Source organism: Haliotis rubra, unplaced genomic scaffold, assembly GCF_003918875.1.
Source record: "Haliotis rubra isolate DU_JTF1 unplaced genomic scaffold, ASM391887v1 Scf3, whole genome shotgun sequence".
In the NCBI taxonomy this organism is placed as follows: Eukaryota; Metazoa; Mollusca; class Gastropoda; order Lepetellida; family Haliotidae; genus Haliotis; species Haliotis rubra.
In genome coordinates this window covers 6,552,400-6,568,510 of record NW_025766968.1, presented here as the reverse complement: position 1 = coordinate 6,568,510, position 16,111 = coordinate 6,552,400, and the positions used below count along the sequence as shown (strand labels likewise).

The 16,111-nt window shown below is 41.9% G+C and overlaps 1 protein-coding gene across 1 annotated transcript; it reads left to right on the top strand.

The window, feature by feature from the left end:
• Positions 1–748: 748 nt before the first annotated feature.
• LOC124282475 lies at positions 749–15,247 on the top strand. The gene is made up of 9 exons (XM_046718483.1): positions 749–820; positions 1,971–2,234; positions 4,850–4,981; positions 6,978–7,384; positions 10,315–11,407; positions 11,777–11,942; positions 12,402–12,682; positions 13,232–13,417; positions 14,095–15,247. Exons 4-9 carry the CDS (start codon positions 7,260–7,262, stop codon positions 14,794–14,796), a joined length of 2,553 nt encoding a protein of 850 aa, XP_046574439.1. The 5' UTR covers positions 749–820; positions 1,971–2,234; positions 4,850–4,981; positions 6,978–7,259; the 3' UTR covers positions 14,797–15,247.
• Positions 15,248–16,111: the final 864 nt, after the last annotated feature.

The window sequence follows — 16,111 nt, the reverse complement described above, 5'->3', positions numbered from 1 at the left end:
AATTTTAAGGATGAGGAAACATTTCTTTGAATGGCATTTTTAGAAGTTGGATATGTCTTTCAGTATGTTCAGATTCAATTAAAGAAACATGTTAAAACTCATGCTTATCAGATGAGAAATATATGTTCAGGTGATATGATTTGACTGAAATGAAAATTAAAGGGGGATACAGGCGGAAGTCTCTCTGATAAGTCATGCACATTCGAAATTGCAGCAGTGACCAGAAAAGAGAAATGACAGAGTACATAAAACTCGAGATCTGGCCACATGCTATAGAAACAATAGAAATACAATCACTGGCCAAGCTGTGTCTTGACCAGGAAGCTGAAGAAAAATAGAAACCCATGCTGACTTACATAACTACTTTACCTAGGGATTAGTAGAGTGCTTGTGTTACTTTAAAGGGTTGTTACTATACTTAACTAAATTATATACTTAAGTTTAAAATACACAATATGTACATTCTGCTACATTTATCTCGAAGCGATCTTACATTACCACGATAATAACCCCCGTTCATGAACGCCACCACACGTGTTGTTACCTTAGCCATGCACTCTTTATATATTATCATGGATGGGGCATGGAATAAAACATTCGTACCCCATTCGCCCCTTTACGTAATCTTCGGCTTGTCCCGGAATAACACGAATGGTCACGGACGCAAAAACTACGATTCAAAACTTGGTAATCATGACGTCACAATATACCATGACGTCAACAGTCATATAACGTCACAATAACATTGCTACCAGCGGCCATTCTCCTGATTCCACGGGTCAACAACTTTTCTGATCCAACCAAGGAACACAGCTTCAAGGTAAAGAGACTGAAACTGAAATTATGCATTTTGGTGCAGTGCTTGTGTCTATGAAATGTGGCTTCCTACACAGTTAAATGGTAACACCAATATACCCGTTTTCATTTAGTTTCAGACAGTTGCAACAACACTGTTGTAAGTCAAAGTATGAGATCAGTTCAGCAAGCTTACCGCCAATATCCCTTTGTTGAACCGGACCTTGAATCGAATTTTAACGAAAGCGTAACAGCTAAAAAAACCAAAACCACATGCTTAACAGAAATATTTCACTTTTTATGGATTTGTAGCAAATTAAAAACAAATAAATAAGCGTTTTTTAACATTCAGGTGTGACCAACAGTTCTAAAACTGCACCATTAGGGCAAACGGTTCTCCATCAAATTATATTACTCGCTGACAATCAGAATGAGAAATTATTCAAATTGAATACTTTAATATCTCGGTCTCACAGCAGTGACACAGGGCTTCTCGGCGTTTGAGTGAGTGAGTGAGTTTTGCGCCTCTTTTAGCAATATTCCAACAATATCACGGCGGGGGATACAGAAAATGGCCTTCACACATTGTACCAATGTGGGGATCGAACCCGGTCATTTGGCATGACGAGCGAAACATCTAGGCTACCCAACCGCACCTCTCGCATTTGAGCGCAAGTTGGTACAGTGTAATACCTTGTCCGTCTACGTATTTCAAGTATGCAATATTCACAGCTATATTCAGCACTCTACGACACTGAGGTCGTTGAATTTTAGATTAAGAATTTTCCTCTTCACAAGTCACCGATATCCGACCTGCCACCAATTGTTCTCGTACGCTATGTACGGAGTTCAGGTCACCGAAGACAGTGCCCAGTCGCTTGATTATTAGCACTCATGTATTGAGACGTTTCTGTACACGCACAACTACTTAAATCTAATAGCATGTTTTAAATCAATGGATCAAATGAAATGTGTCAGTGATCATATATCAACATCTTGACCCCGGCTGTTCAGTAGCGAGGTGTTAGCTTTCCACATTAAGCATGAATGATCTAGATGTAACCCGTCCAGATAAACACAGTAACTATTCCTGCTCAATTTACAATCCTGCGATTGTAACAATTTAGATCTTGCACCAGTACCCCAGCACACAGCCGTTATTACAATATCTCCAGGACTGTACCTGCCAATCAACGAGCACGGCAGTTGAGAGAGGACATGGGTTAGAGGGACAAGATGGGATGTACTAGCAGTGCTAGAGTCGTCTCCCCGATCCCTGAGGGTAAGGAAAACCAGCAGCAGCCAAGATCTCAGCACGGGAAGCAGCAGGCAAAATCTCAGCCAGATCCACCCCGGGGTCGAAGTCCTCTACCCCCAGGGGCAGAAGGGGAACCAGGGAGAGAGTTGAGAACCATCTTCTAAAGGTGGATACTGAAGAGGTAAGGGTTACAGCATGTTGCTGCTATAAACCTGTAGATTAATTAACCTGGCTAGTTGGGATCAACATTTGTATATTGGAATAAATAGAAACGAGAAAGAAATACGCGTATGAACCAAACGTTGTAATAATGAATGACCTTTTACTCTGAAACTCTATACCCATGCTCGGTTCCAACGATAAGCTGCATTGTTCTATAGTTTCAGTTTTCAATATTAAAACATATTGATCGCTGCAAATATATTTTTTTAAATGTAAGCTGTGGATTTTGTATAGCCTTATAAATACCTGTAGTTGAAATCGCGCAGTCTAAAACCTATGTATCAGTACATGATTAATGTATGAATTCAGCCTAAACATTTATTCATGGAAGGTGAAGGGACAGGAATTTCCGGTATATCGGCAGTTTAAATGTACTCTGCCTTCGTTTAGAGCATTTACCGGTGTAATTGTTTACAATGAATACTACAACGAATATTTCTTTACACAACATTGTTCAACATGTAGTGATGGTTGGTATATTCCTCTTGTCAATACGCCTGTTTTTGAAACCAATATATTTGTAAATATTTAACTAATATTGATGTTAGGAAGTTCCGAATTGTGTTTACACGTTTCCGACTCAGTTCACATATGCTTATGATTGAAAAAGGAAGATGGAGTGTGCCTAAAATCCCCCTTGCCGATAGATTATGTCCCTTTTGTACTAACGAAATAGAAGATGAGTACCACGTACTCTTGATTTGTCCAAAATATCGAGAAATACGTAAACAGCATTTAAGTAATACTTTATTGGAAAATATAAGTATGTTTAAGTTTATTAAATTGTTAAAATGTGAAAACAGTTTTGAAGTACTGAAAGCTGCAAAGTGTATTTATTATATCTTAAATGAAAGAAACAAAGTTGAATTTTTGTAAATCGTTCACACATATCCTCACTCTTGGGCTATAATGTTAATAACAATATGATTGCTCTCTTTATATACGTACCTCGCCATGTGCACAGGCGAATATTCAATATATTTATATTGTATTGGTCTTTGACCTAATAAAAATCTTGTCTTGTCTTGTCTTGTAAATACTTTTGTGACCTTTAGTTATGTTGTCATTGTCATACTACCAAAAGAACCTGAGTTTTCCTTGTAGATACTTAGCATTAGGGGGGATGGCTAGCCAAGTGCGTTGGATACTTCAAATGAAGTATTGTCAAACTTTTAGTGTCTTTACATCTGGGGGAATGTCTTTCTCAAGAATTTACAAGGCCGACTTAGGCGTACGGCAATGCAATGTTTTGGTTCCATGTCTTTTAGATAGCGACGAACAAATGTTACTGATTGCAGATAATAACACATTCCAGATTAATCTGCAGAATGTTGCCTTTTATGCCAGCTCCACTTGCTTAGGATCACTTCTATGAGTTCTGTCCAAGCCACCCATGCGATATAGATAAACGGATAGGGCGCTATGTTGACATTGCTATCCCTTGCGATATGGTATATGTGAGTTTTATTACAGTTGTGATATATATGACACGGGGATATTCAAACCACGAAATTCTAATCCTCAGTGATAAGTTATTGCTATAAATAGTGTGCCTTGTAAATAAATCCCATATGTTACTATTGGCCAGTGCGTCACGTAAGCCATCGATAAGTCATACCTTCAAAGAGAGCTTTAATGAAAGAACTTGTCATGCAAGCCAAGAACAATATATTGAAAACTGCCGGCAAAAGAATGTAAACAAATTAAAATTGGATTTGACAAAATGATTACAAACGTTATCGTTACTCGACTGAACATTCTATACTTAAGGTCCAAACTACAACTTTGATACCTGTATCAAATACATCGGAATAAAAAATCGCTCCTTATTTGGTTCACCTTTAGTCGCCATCAAACATTGAGTGTATACCTTTTTTGCCCGTATAGCGAAGACTTTGTTATTGCCGTGTATCATAATTCATTCAAATTCCAAACAGTCAAGTAACATTGCAATATACATTAGAGAAAATATACACACAAAAATATAAACCCCCTGACATATCTCACCACTGAATGAGCCCCGATCTTAACCCTTTGGAGCATATCCGGGACATGATTGGTCGTCGTGTGCAACAAAGGGATCCTCCTGTACAGAACCTGGCCCTGTTGGGAGCTGTTTTACACGAGGAGTGGCATAGACTGACCCTCAAAGGATCAGGAGGCTGACAGGGGTATGAGGAGGGGAGTGTTGGTCGTCATACAGTCACATGGGGGGGTACACTCGGTATTGACCTTCAATCGTGTAAGACACGCAAACTGACGTTTTGAATGTACACACTCACCAATAAATTCATCATAAAACATTCCCAGACCATACTTGAACAGACGTGTATGAAAATCAGTGTTTTTATTTTAGATGAGCATTCATCGTCGTTTTTATGAGTCAAAGGATCAAACGGGTCAGAAAAACTCACCACGAGAAGTTTTTCTGTATGTGTTGAAAACCTATCATTGCAAAAATTCAGGGGGTGCTTAATTAAGTTCTTTGTGTATATTTATGTCGCAACTACATGGGGTACTCAAAACCAAGAGACCAAGTACCGTGAAAGTAGAAATACTTTAATGTTTTTGTAGGTTACCAATGAAACACTGGCCGGTCTGAGGGAGGTGCCCCCCAGCTACCCCCCACCAGAGCCACCGTCATTCAGCAAGGAACTCTACCTCCGGGGAGTGAACTTCACCAAGACCGACCAGCTGGCTAGCAGGGTAAGTGAGCCTCACTGGTTTATATATGTTTGCTGTTTAACGCCTAACGACAACTTCATCATGACCATATATGACGTCGAGGAGTGTGCGCGCGTGTGTTTGCGTGCGTGCGTGTGTGTGTGTGTATGTTTCTAAGTGTGTCTAATCTGGACCAGAAACAAACAGCGGTTACTTCAAGTCCATCTCCGGCGTTTAAGGCACCTGGATGCACTAGCTGTAGGGTCAGATAAAAAGTTCGTACTGATCAACAAAGCGTTCGTAATGTTACGAGCTATCGTAACTGTACAGTTTGTCATAGGCTTACACATGACGTAGAGCTACAACCGCTTTTTGAATCGGGCCCCTGTTTATGATCCTTGCTTTGTCGTGAACAAGTTTCAGAGTATTTCATATACCTTAACGCACTGTAACAACTACACTACTGTTGAAGAGGTGTACACCTCGACTCATTCACTCACTCACGCTGCTCCAAGACATCGTCCTTACTCCAAGTACATCTGTTTTCTGCAAAAACTATAAAACATTTATAATATCCCAGAATCTTAAGTGAGATTGAAATAAATCGTGTCCATCCAAAACTCATACAATGCCAGTTTCAATAGTGTAAATGTTTAATGTGTCTTACTTGACACGCAAACATCCAGTGTCAAACCGTGACATAAGGCCTATAGCATCCTGGGCACATTTATCACAAAGCAATCCAATCGCGAGAAGGCGACGTGTGGAAGCCAAGTGGTTAAAGCGTTCGCTCATCACGCCGAAGACCCGGGTTCGATTCCCCACATGGGTACAATGTGTGAAGCCTATTTCTGGTGTACCCCGCCGTGATATTGCTGGAATATTGCTAAAAGCGGCGTAAAGCCAAACTCACTCACTCACTCACTCACTCACTCACTATCGCGAGGACGATCGTAAGCCTATATTAATAGTGTGGGAGTTACGATCACCTCTGCGCCTGGGTCGCTTTGTGGAATGAGGCTTTGACTTACAGTGACGTATGCTGGTTTATAGAGCTCAATATCATCTTGAAGTGTATGGTGTAATAAATGAGTGATAAGGGAGAGTGTACTCCACTTCTGAAGGAGTTTGTCCTTGGTCGTTAATACAAACAGATATCCCAAACAGGATTTGACATCTATGACCATGTCCAGTCAAAGTTAAAGATACGTAGTGACACCTGATCAGTCCGGACACCATTAAAACCGAATCCCCGCCTCCACAACTGTTGCTGGGGACGTCAATATAAACACAAATGTATGTTAATATGTACCTTTCATTCCCCAAGTCAACATTTGTATATAATATGATGTACCACCCTGAACAAGACCCTTTGTACATTTCCGTTATTAAATTTACAATAAACTTTGAAATATACTCTTAAAAAATAAGTAGGGGAACTTCATTTTTTATTTACGATTGAAAAAATTGGGAGATACATATATGTATATCGGAGTCAATCAAGGTTTATATGATAATAATGAATGTTTCGAGAGTGCATCACCACATGAACTTTCTTATGACCATAGTTATTTGTACAGTAATCGCTCTTGAAAGATGATTGGTGTATGACGTGAAATTTTCATGTGTCCGATCTCATTTTCAAACAAAAACACGACAAGAAGCAAAAACTAAAAACTGTGTGATGCAAGTTGATGGTCAAAATTAATGGTCTACAGTGATTTATCGACCTTCTTGAAAACCGTCCAAATCAGGAAATACACCCATGTACATCAATGGGGCTACTGCGTTGTGCACGTGCATCCCATGTGTTTATTTAGGGGTGGTGATAAAGATACATTGTGGTGCGTTCATAAGATGTCTGTCTTTGAAAAGTTTGTTGACGCTTAGACTTCCTATCCAAATTGCAAGTTCAGGTTCCCCTACTTTTTAAAAGAGTATAATACTTTTAAATGGGTTAGTGTCTGTGTGCGGAATCGACAGCAATGAACAGTGCATTAGTACTCACCCAGTAATCAGTGTCGCTGTCTGCAAACAGGTTCCCGACGATGCCCTGAACAGCTATGATCAACTCTTTAAGTACCTCACACTGGAATCCAAGGAGGAACTCTTCAAGGTCAGGGCTATACTCGTCTGGCTCGTCCGTGCCTACGTGCAACCTCTGCAGACTACCACGGGTCAATGTCAAACTGAAGGCAAAGGTCAAGGTTATGATGATACCCAAGGTCACGGAGTAACTGATGTCAGTGATCAAGATAAATTTGAAGACAGTGCTAGTATTGAGTCGGACGACGATGGGAATGCCGAGGAAAACATTAACATGAACGGTTTATACAAGCGCCGTGTTCGCCAGAAACCTCCAGTTAATCATACTCCCAGATTAGACCTTGACCTTCTTCATAAAGGTCAGGTTGGCCTCTCTATCATGTTTGCGTTCTGTTGCAGGTAAGATATTGTGTAAAAGAAACATCTCTATTAGTTTGGAAGCAGTTACTCTTTACTTTGGCCAATGATAGTAACTTACATACCAGTCGGACCAAACTTCATACTAGTAAGTGTATTGTTTATAGGCAAATGAATAATGCGGGATAGACGCTTAACCAGTCTTCTTTAAAGTAGTAAGTGGAATTCATATTACACAATAAACAGGTTTTACATGTACCTTTCCTGTTGATGTCGACGAAGTAATGTCTTGTCAAACCCTATGCATTGAAAGGTGAGTTGAATACTTCGCATACAGACTATTTGCTTAACGCAACCAGACATTTTTCAGTTGAAGTGTTTAAGGGTAAAATAGATCGATATAAGTTTATTCCACAAGAAACACGTTACTGAAACATTCACTCAATTCAGTTTCATCATAGAGTACATTGTTATGCACGCTGACACAAACTATATGTCGTTTATACTACTCAAAACAAGTTAAAGAACACCCACCGTTGGAAGGCTGTATGTGGCATTACTCACCAGCAATGGCTAAATAAGTAGTGCCAGAAATCGGCTGTCCTTTAACTTCTCTTGAGTAGTATATGACGTAACCCTGAACAGGGGCGGATACAACTTTTTGAGAATGGGGGGTGTACACTTTTGAGAGGGGTGGGGTGTGCACACTTCTGTTTCACTCGTTTTCACGAGAGTTTCAATGGTCATTTAATAAACTTTCGGGACGAAAGGGTGGAGGGGGAGACCCCTGCGCGCGCACGCACGCACGCACGCACACACACACACACACCACATCCACCCCTCTGGATCCGCTTATGCTGTGGGATTCCGTGATAGAATATTTCCCTAAAACACTACACTCACGTGCAAAAGAAACCTCCCCAAGTATTTTTCAACTAACAAACAACACAAGCACAATCACGAATGGATATGAACGTTTAATATGCATAACGAAGGTGTATGTAAAGCATGTCTGACATAAAGAAAGAGAACGTGGTAAACCTAACAGTGGTACAGGGAATGTTGTCACAAGGGCGTCGATTGTCCAGTATTCGAGCGCAAGCCAAATCAACAAATGACAAAACAGAGGTTGAAATGGAAAGGCAGATCGTCAATACCGCGCATGTCCACCCCTTACATCGGTGAACGTCAGAACACGTCGTCGGGCCGAGTGTGTAAGTCTCTTGATCACGTGACTGGGGATTCGTCGCAATTCTGTCTGTAATGCCTGAGCCAGTGCATTTCTCGTCAATGGTGGGTGTGGAAGCTGTAGAATCCGACGTCCAAGATGGCCCCACAAGTGCTCTGTCGGAGACATGTCAGGGGATCTTCGTGGCCAAGGCTGGACGGGCACGTTGTTGACGTTGGGAAAGGCCGTTGTGACAAAAGCGGTGTGAGGTGTTCTATTGTATTCTTGAACCAAGGTTCCTGGATATTGCTGGAGGAAAGCCAGGATATGGGGCCGCAGAACTTCATCAATATATCGACGGGCTGTCAGGCTGCCATCGATGATAACAAGGTCAGTGTTGGTGTTCCCACATGCCACCCCAAACCGTCACACTCCCTCTACCATATGGTTCCGTTTGCTGAACGCAACAAGGTGCCGTCCGTTCCCCACTCCAGTGGTAGACACGTCTTCTGCCATCAGTTCTGTTCAAATGGAACCTACTCTCGACGCTGAAAAGGACCCGTTGCCGGTTCCGCTGCTGCCACTGACGAACATTCCTTTCCCAAACCGATCTTCGACGTCGATATTCCGGCGGTAACGTCATTCCCCTCAACGGTCTATAGGCTCCGATTTCCATGTTGACGTTGTCGTCTGGACACTGTCCACCTGCTGACGCGATGACCAAGGCTAAGCAGTGATGATGACGTCACGGCGAGGAATCTGTTGCTAAAACGATGCTTCCGTATATAACGGTCCTCTTGTGGGGTAGTGACTTCCGGTCGACGGCTCCTCTGCCTGTCTGCTGTCCGGCCAGCTTGTCTGTAACCTGTGACCAATGTCCCAATCGTTTTTTTTGCACAACCCAGGATTCTTCCAATATGGTCGTGCGTTGCTCCCAGCTGCAGCATGCAATCGGTCTTTCTCTCTTTTCTGCTGTTAATCGAGGCATGTTCTGCTGTTTTTTCAGATGATTGTGATTGCAAAGAACAGTCTCCAACGTGTTTTATAACCATACGGGTGATTTACTGCACATGCAGGAAATTTCACTGAATAAAGTCATTTTTCCCGCTTCTGGCATACAACACGTGCATTTTCTTGGCGTGTCGTACATTTGTGTGTTTGGGCGATGTGTTCCAAACTGTTTTTCATGTTTTTGGCCATATCCATCAAATATAATGTAATTTAAATTTTGGGGACGTTTCTTTTGCACGTGAGTGTATGCTTGTTGTACGAGGTGGCCATATTCCTTAGGTTATCAGAATCGGTGATCGATGGTGTGTTAACGTACCTGGAGAACGTGGACCGTTAATAATATCAGTCACTAGATTGTCTGGCCCAGACCCTTATATGCACCTGGGATATTGCGTTAATATTAAACACCAAAGCAACAAACAATGATGTATAACGTTTCCTGCATGTTTAGCATCCAACTACTAGTCACGAACACCGATTTATACACCTTGAAATACATTAAGCACAGCTTACCATATATTTCTATGTGAAAAATATTGTAATTTTTTATTATGTAATTTTTCAGCAATTATCGTTGGCGTATACGAAAATTTATCAAACTGAGATCAATGTAATGTATAGATATTTTCAAAAGATATATGAAAAAAAAGGGGTGGTGATGTAGTTTTTATCCGGGTGTATACATGTATATGTGCAATTATTGACTTAGAGCAATGTAATTACTGTAATTGTGTTTGTGACCAGCAACAGGAATTACCTTGTCATAAAGAGTACTGTGTCCGCTTTGTTCCAGGAAAGCGGGTATTAAGTGTGTTGTTATCCGGGGCCATTGCAAACCAGATGGCTATGAAGTTGATGGGGAAACGTGCCCCAGAGGAGTGTGGACTTCCGTGAACCTGAACGGCGTGTGGCGGCTGATCCACCCCCTCTGGAGCATCACCCACACCACAGCTGAGGCGTCGCGAGTCAAAGATGAGATAGTGATGGAAGACTCCACACTGAAATATGAATTTGATGATTATTACTTTCTGACAAATCCTGATGAACTTGTCACCAGTTGTGTTCCAGATAACCCAAAATGGCAGCTTCTGAAGAAGCCGGTTCCCAGTGGTCGGTTTCAGCTGATGCCATACTTCACCAGACATTTCTTTAAACTGGGTCTCAGCTTGTCCAAGGACAAAGACGGCATCCTGAAAACCACCCACGGTAGAGCACGAGTGGATGTAGACTTTCCTATCGGCAATCAGCCACAGCTCTACTATCACATAGCAGAGAAGATGGTTCCTTCAGCTGACGACACAGAGTCATCAGTTGTCATGGATACGGATTTACTTAGGAAATGTGTGTTTATGTTCAAAATGGAGTCAACATATTCATTCCGGTTGTGTTTGAAGAAAGGAGGAGTGTACATCTTCAGGATTTACGGCGGCCACGTGAAACACGTGGACAAAGAGGCTCACCGAGCATCTTTACTCTGTCAGCTTCAGGTTCACTGTGAGGAACCGGATCCAACATGGCTACCCACCCCCCTTGCTCCTGCCACTGGATGGGGACAGAGTGAACTCGGCGGCAAGATCGGAGTGATTCCAATATCTCACAAAGGTGGAATAGCATACACGAATGAACATCGTAAAGTCAATTTCATGTTCAAGGTAGCGCCAAGTGCAGAACTCCAAGCGAATCTGATTTCTTCAAAGACCCATAACCCTGTACCGGCCCCTGATTTTGTCCACAAAGATAACAAGGCAGTCTTGTCGGTGGTTCTGCCAAGCGATGAAGGGATGTGCTTGAGAGTCAACGCTAGAACCAAGAATGAAAGTCGAAAGGGGTTTGTCAACGTGTGCAATTTCATCGTGAAAGTTCAACCGGTGCCTTTGAAGAAGGAGGTATTGATATTGATAATAATAGTTTACAGACCCGTGGTGTCTCGTTCATATGGCTAAGACCTGTATGTTTACACTATAATATAGGGTAGTTTCAGAATTCTTTCTGCTTTTTATGCATACATGTTATGTATATACCCCTGAAGACGAGTCTCTGGTTCCATATCTTTGACAAGATCAGTGATGAGAACAGTTACAGTTTATGCTTCCAGCAGAGACCATGTACCGATGGTCTCTGCTTCCTGCAAGTCCCGAAGGACGAGGCCTTGGTTTAAAAACATTGAATTCCATATCTTTGAAAATAAATTTGATGAGTATAGCCAACATTTATGCTTCCCAGCGAGTCCCCCATGTTTGTTTTATGCTTCCCAGCGAGCCCGAGACCGACGTCTGAAGAACATGCTGGAGGCGGCCATAAGATCCGGGACGGAAAATCAGCTGGTCAAGGCAATGAACGAGTACACCATGTTCGTCCATACGGACACCGGGGAGCTGGACAGGGCGGAGGACAGGCTAGTGTGCCTCAGGCTAAAGACAAGTCAGTAATCACTCGGAGTTCAATCATAGGGGAGATAATTGGCGGCATTAACGTTTGAACCTGAAAAAATATTCGTCAGCCTCAGTTGATTGCAATTGCGTCACAGTCTGACGTTATGTCATGTTCATAATATCATTCGCAAGCTATAAATACACTTCACGGCATCATATTTTACAAAAGTTGCAATAATTATACTTTAATTGATAACTAAATCTACCTTTTATCAACCTTGGCTTGTTGGCTCATGGACGTCAGATGTAGACGTCGATGATCTGCATAACCCTTGGCCTTCCTCAAACATCAACGTGTGAAGCCCATTGGTGGTGTCCCCCGACGTGATATTGCTGAAATATTGCTAAAAGCGGCGTAAAACTAAACTCACTCACTCACTCCTCACACATCAAGCCGTAATTACCACAATACCGTTAAATTCACCAACTTCCCTTTTCTGACTTGCAGATTTGTTTGATGCCATACAGAGAGAATTCGTCCCATACCTTGAAATGGTCATATACGATGCCGAGACCTCCAACCATGTTGAGGAGCTCAAGAGTTACATCCGGGTGGCTAAGGCTCATCTGCAGCATCTACAACGCACTGCAACGTACAAAAACCACGTGCTCAGTCTCAACCAGTCACTGTTGCTGGAGATAAGGGGGTACATGGAGCCCAGTTCCATCATTTATGACGTAATAGTGGCAGTCCTTATTCTATTGGGCGAGAGAAGAGGCAATCTATACGTAAGTCCCAAATATTTATCTATAGTAATTTGGATTTGGCGCTGAGGCAAAACATCGGTTCCAAGTGTTACGCAATGTTTTCATTATTCACTATCATAGACGGTTGTCTGTAATTCTTATATTTTTATCATATCTATCACGTAATGTAGGATATGTTATGAAGAGTAACACAAAACACTATCATGCAGTAATATGTGGTGATTTTAAGTGTTTAATAGAATTCATTGAATTAATCTAAATTTACAAATCCCATCATCAAGAAACTAGTGGAATTTGTACCAGCATATAAGCGTTAAGATCAAATAGGACAGAAATCCATATTTTTCCATCATGTGAAGTGAGTGAGTAAGCTGGGTTTTACGCCACTTTTAGCAATATTCCAGCAATATCACGGCGGGGTACACCAGAAATGGGCTTCACACATTGTAGCCATGTGGGGAATCGAACCCGCGCTCTCTGCGTGACGAGCGAACGCTTTAACCGTTAAACTACACCACCGCCCCTCATATGAAGCTGCTATATCACATGTACCCTCATGTTATTCTCCAGGAATGGAAGTATGTGCGTGGAACACTCAGCCGGACAGGGAGAACCAGCATTCTGAACTGTATGGAGACGTTCCAGTCGGAACGGGTGAGCCGCGACCGGCTTATGGAAGCCGACGCCATCTTGTCCCAGCATTCCCTGGACCAGGTCTGGGAGGCGAGTGCGGGAGCGGCGGTCATGCACAAATGGGTAGGTTTGGTGTGTTGTGTTTTGTTTGTTTGTGGTTTAACGTCGCACTCACCAATATTATAGCTGTATATATGACAGGCGATCTGTAAATAATCAAGTCTGAACCAGACAATCCAGTGATTGATATCATAAGCCTCGATCTACGATGGTATGCATCGACCAAGCAAGCCTGGCCACTCGATCTCGTAGTCTCCTCTTGGGCTGCTCGAGCATGGGCAGCTGAAAGTCAATTCTCCCCCGGATCTTCATGGGTGATATAATCGATATATTATACAATAGTCCAGGAGTGATATAAGGAATGAAAGCGACAGATCATACATTATATACGATAGCTTAACAGGGTGGCTGATTGTTCAGGATACCAGGATACCCCACCTGTGGCATAGAAAAGCAAGTGTGTTATACATCTGAGGAAACAGGAACAAACGGGGCGGTGGGGAAGCCCAGTGGTTAAAGCGTTCGCTCGTCACGCCGAAAACCCGGGTTCGATTCTCCATATGGGTACAATGTGAGAAGCTCATTTCTTGTATTCCCCGCTGTGATATTGCTGGAATATTGCTAAAAGCAGCGTAAAACTATATAATATCTACACTGGGCTCGGCTGGATTGCAGATTAGAAACGGTGTGATGTATGGGCTAGCACCATCGACTGATATTCTTCCCATTTTGTTCATTAGGCCAAAGATGTTATTGAGAAGATCAAATATGGCGAATCGGCAAAGTCAGGTGCAGATCCGAACAACGTCGACAATGCTGATGTCGAGAATCCTCCTGTAAGTCTGGATACTGATTCCAACGGAAGTCCGGAAGATGACGTTGAAGCAGACAAAATCGAATCACAAACAGCACCAGGTAATGCCATCCCAGAAAGGTCAAGTGCATCCTCCAAAGGTCACCGGACAAGGAAGGCTTCTGGAAGTATCAGCGACGGCGGCGGTGATGATGATGATGATGATCATCATCATCATCATGATGTTGATGTTGTGACGGCAAGGGAGATTTCCACTGAGTTCGTTGAGCTTACAGGTACGAGTCCAACAGGCAATAGTATCGGTGGTGAAAATGAAAGCCAAGGTCAGGGTCATTCTGAAGATGCTGCTGAAGGGACCAATGATGGAGATGACAATCGTTCTCTACAATACCAGACAAAGTCAGGTTCAAGATCGTCCTCAAGAGATAAAGGACCAAAGCTTTCCCCTGCCGATGATGGTGATATAGCGGCGGAGAGGGAGATTTCGACCGAGTCTGTTGATTTTACACGCGCGAGTCCTACGGGCAATAGTGTCGGTGATAAAAATGAAAGCCAAGGTCAAGGTCATGCTGAAGATGATGCTGAAGGGAGCAATGATAGAGATGACAAGGGCGTCCCCAACAAGTGAAGAGCAAAAGTTAGCCACTCGCCAAAATACTTTTTCTTTTTGTTGTGCCAAAGCTTGTACATGAATTCGATATATTTTAGATTTGAAAACGTGTAACGTTGTGTGTTTGCTGGGTGGCCGGAGTGTAGCAAATAGCCGCTAATGCCATTTTCAGTATTTAATACGGTTTATCTTTAGTTGACAAAACGCACACGAGTTACTGTCAAACTGAGTTATTACCTCCGTCATAATATTGAGTGAGTTTAGAATATATTCATGTAAATATCATATTGATCAAAGTGCAGAAGTGAATTGAAAAATCCTGCATATTTATTCTCAGTATTGTTAGCAATATTTTGCTATTACATATTTAATTGTTCACTTTTATTGTGAAAATTTCGGGGTGTAATTTTTTAATTTGTACATCTGATGATATTTGAAAGAAAATTCATTTAAGCAAATACAGCAAGGGCGTTAAATGAAATTATTACAACATAAGTGACTGTATTCATACAGTATTTTTGTAGTCTTGTTTATATTTGTTATTACTTGACTGTTTTTCTCTGTACATTTGTACCTTTGCAGTGCAGCATTGTGTTATGTGAATTATGTATTTTGGGACGTTACTTGTTATAGTTACTGTATTGTTTGCATGATGTTTGTAATTTAGATATTATGTTACTTTTTGTCGTCTCTGATATTGTGAAGAAATAAACTCATGTATGTTTAGTGCTTGTCAGTCTTCATAGAGACCATACTGTGTCGATAATACTCGATATATCCTTGTTTGTTTATCCCACTCAGGAATGTTCTAGCTATATGATGTCGGTCTGGAAATAATTGAGTCTGGCCCATACAACCATGTGATTGATATCATGAGCATTTGTTTACGTAATTGGGGTACGATGACACTTATCAACCAAGTCTTCGAGTCTGACCACCATCAATCGCCAGCGTGGGTTACTGAAGATCAGTTCTGTATCGGGTCTTCGCGGGTCGATATGTTCCCTTTATCACATGGACTAACAATAATGAAACTTTACCAAGAACTGGCTTCATTGATTTAACCAATGTTGGGGTTCGAACCAGTGTTTCTGATTGTCAGCGAACACACTGCCCACCTCGACCTTACAGTGCAAACTCTTATTTCATTCATTGTTTTGATCATTACTGTTCCGGGCTATTTGTTTGTGTGCTGACAATTACAACCCACTGGTTATCTGTTGAACTGGTTCCCAACTGAAGTACTGACTGGTAAATCGGTGCACATATCCCGGCCTTAACGTACATTTTAGGTGCGCTACTGTTGGCTGCTGTGTGTGTTACATGAGTGCAT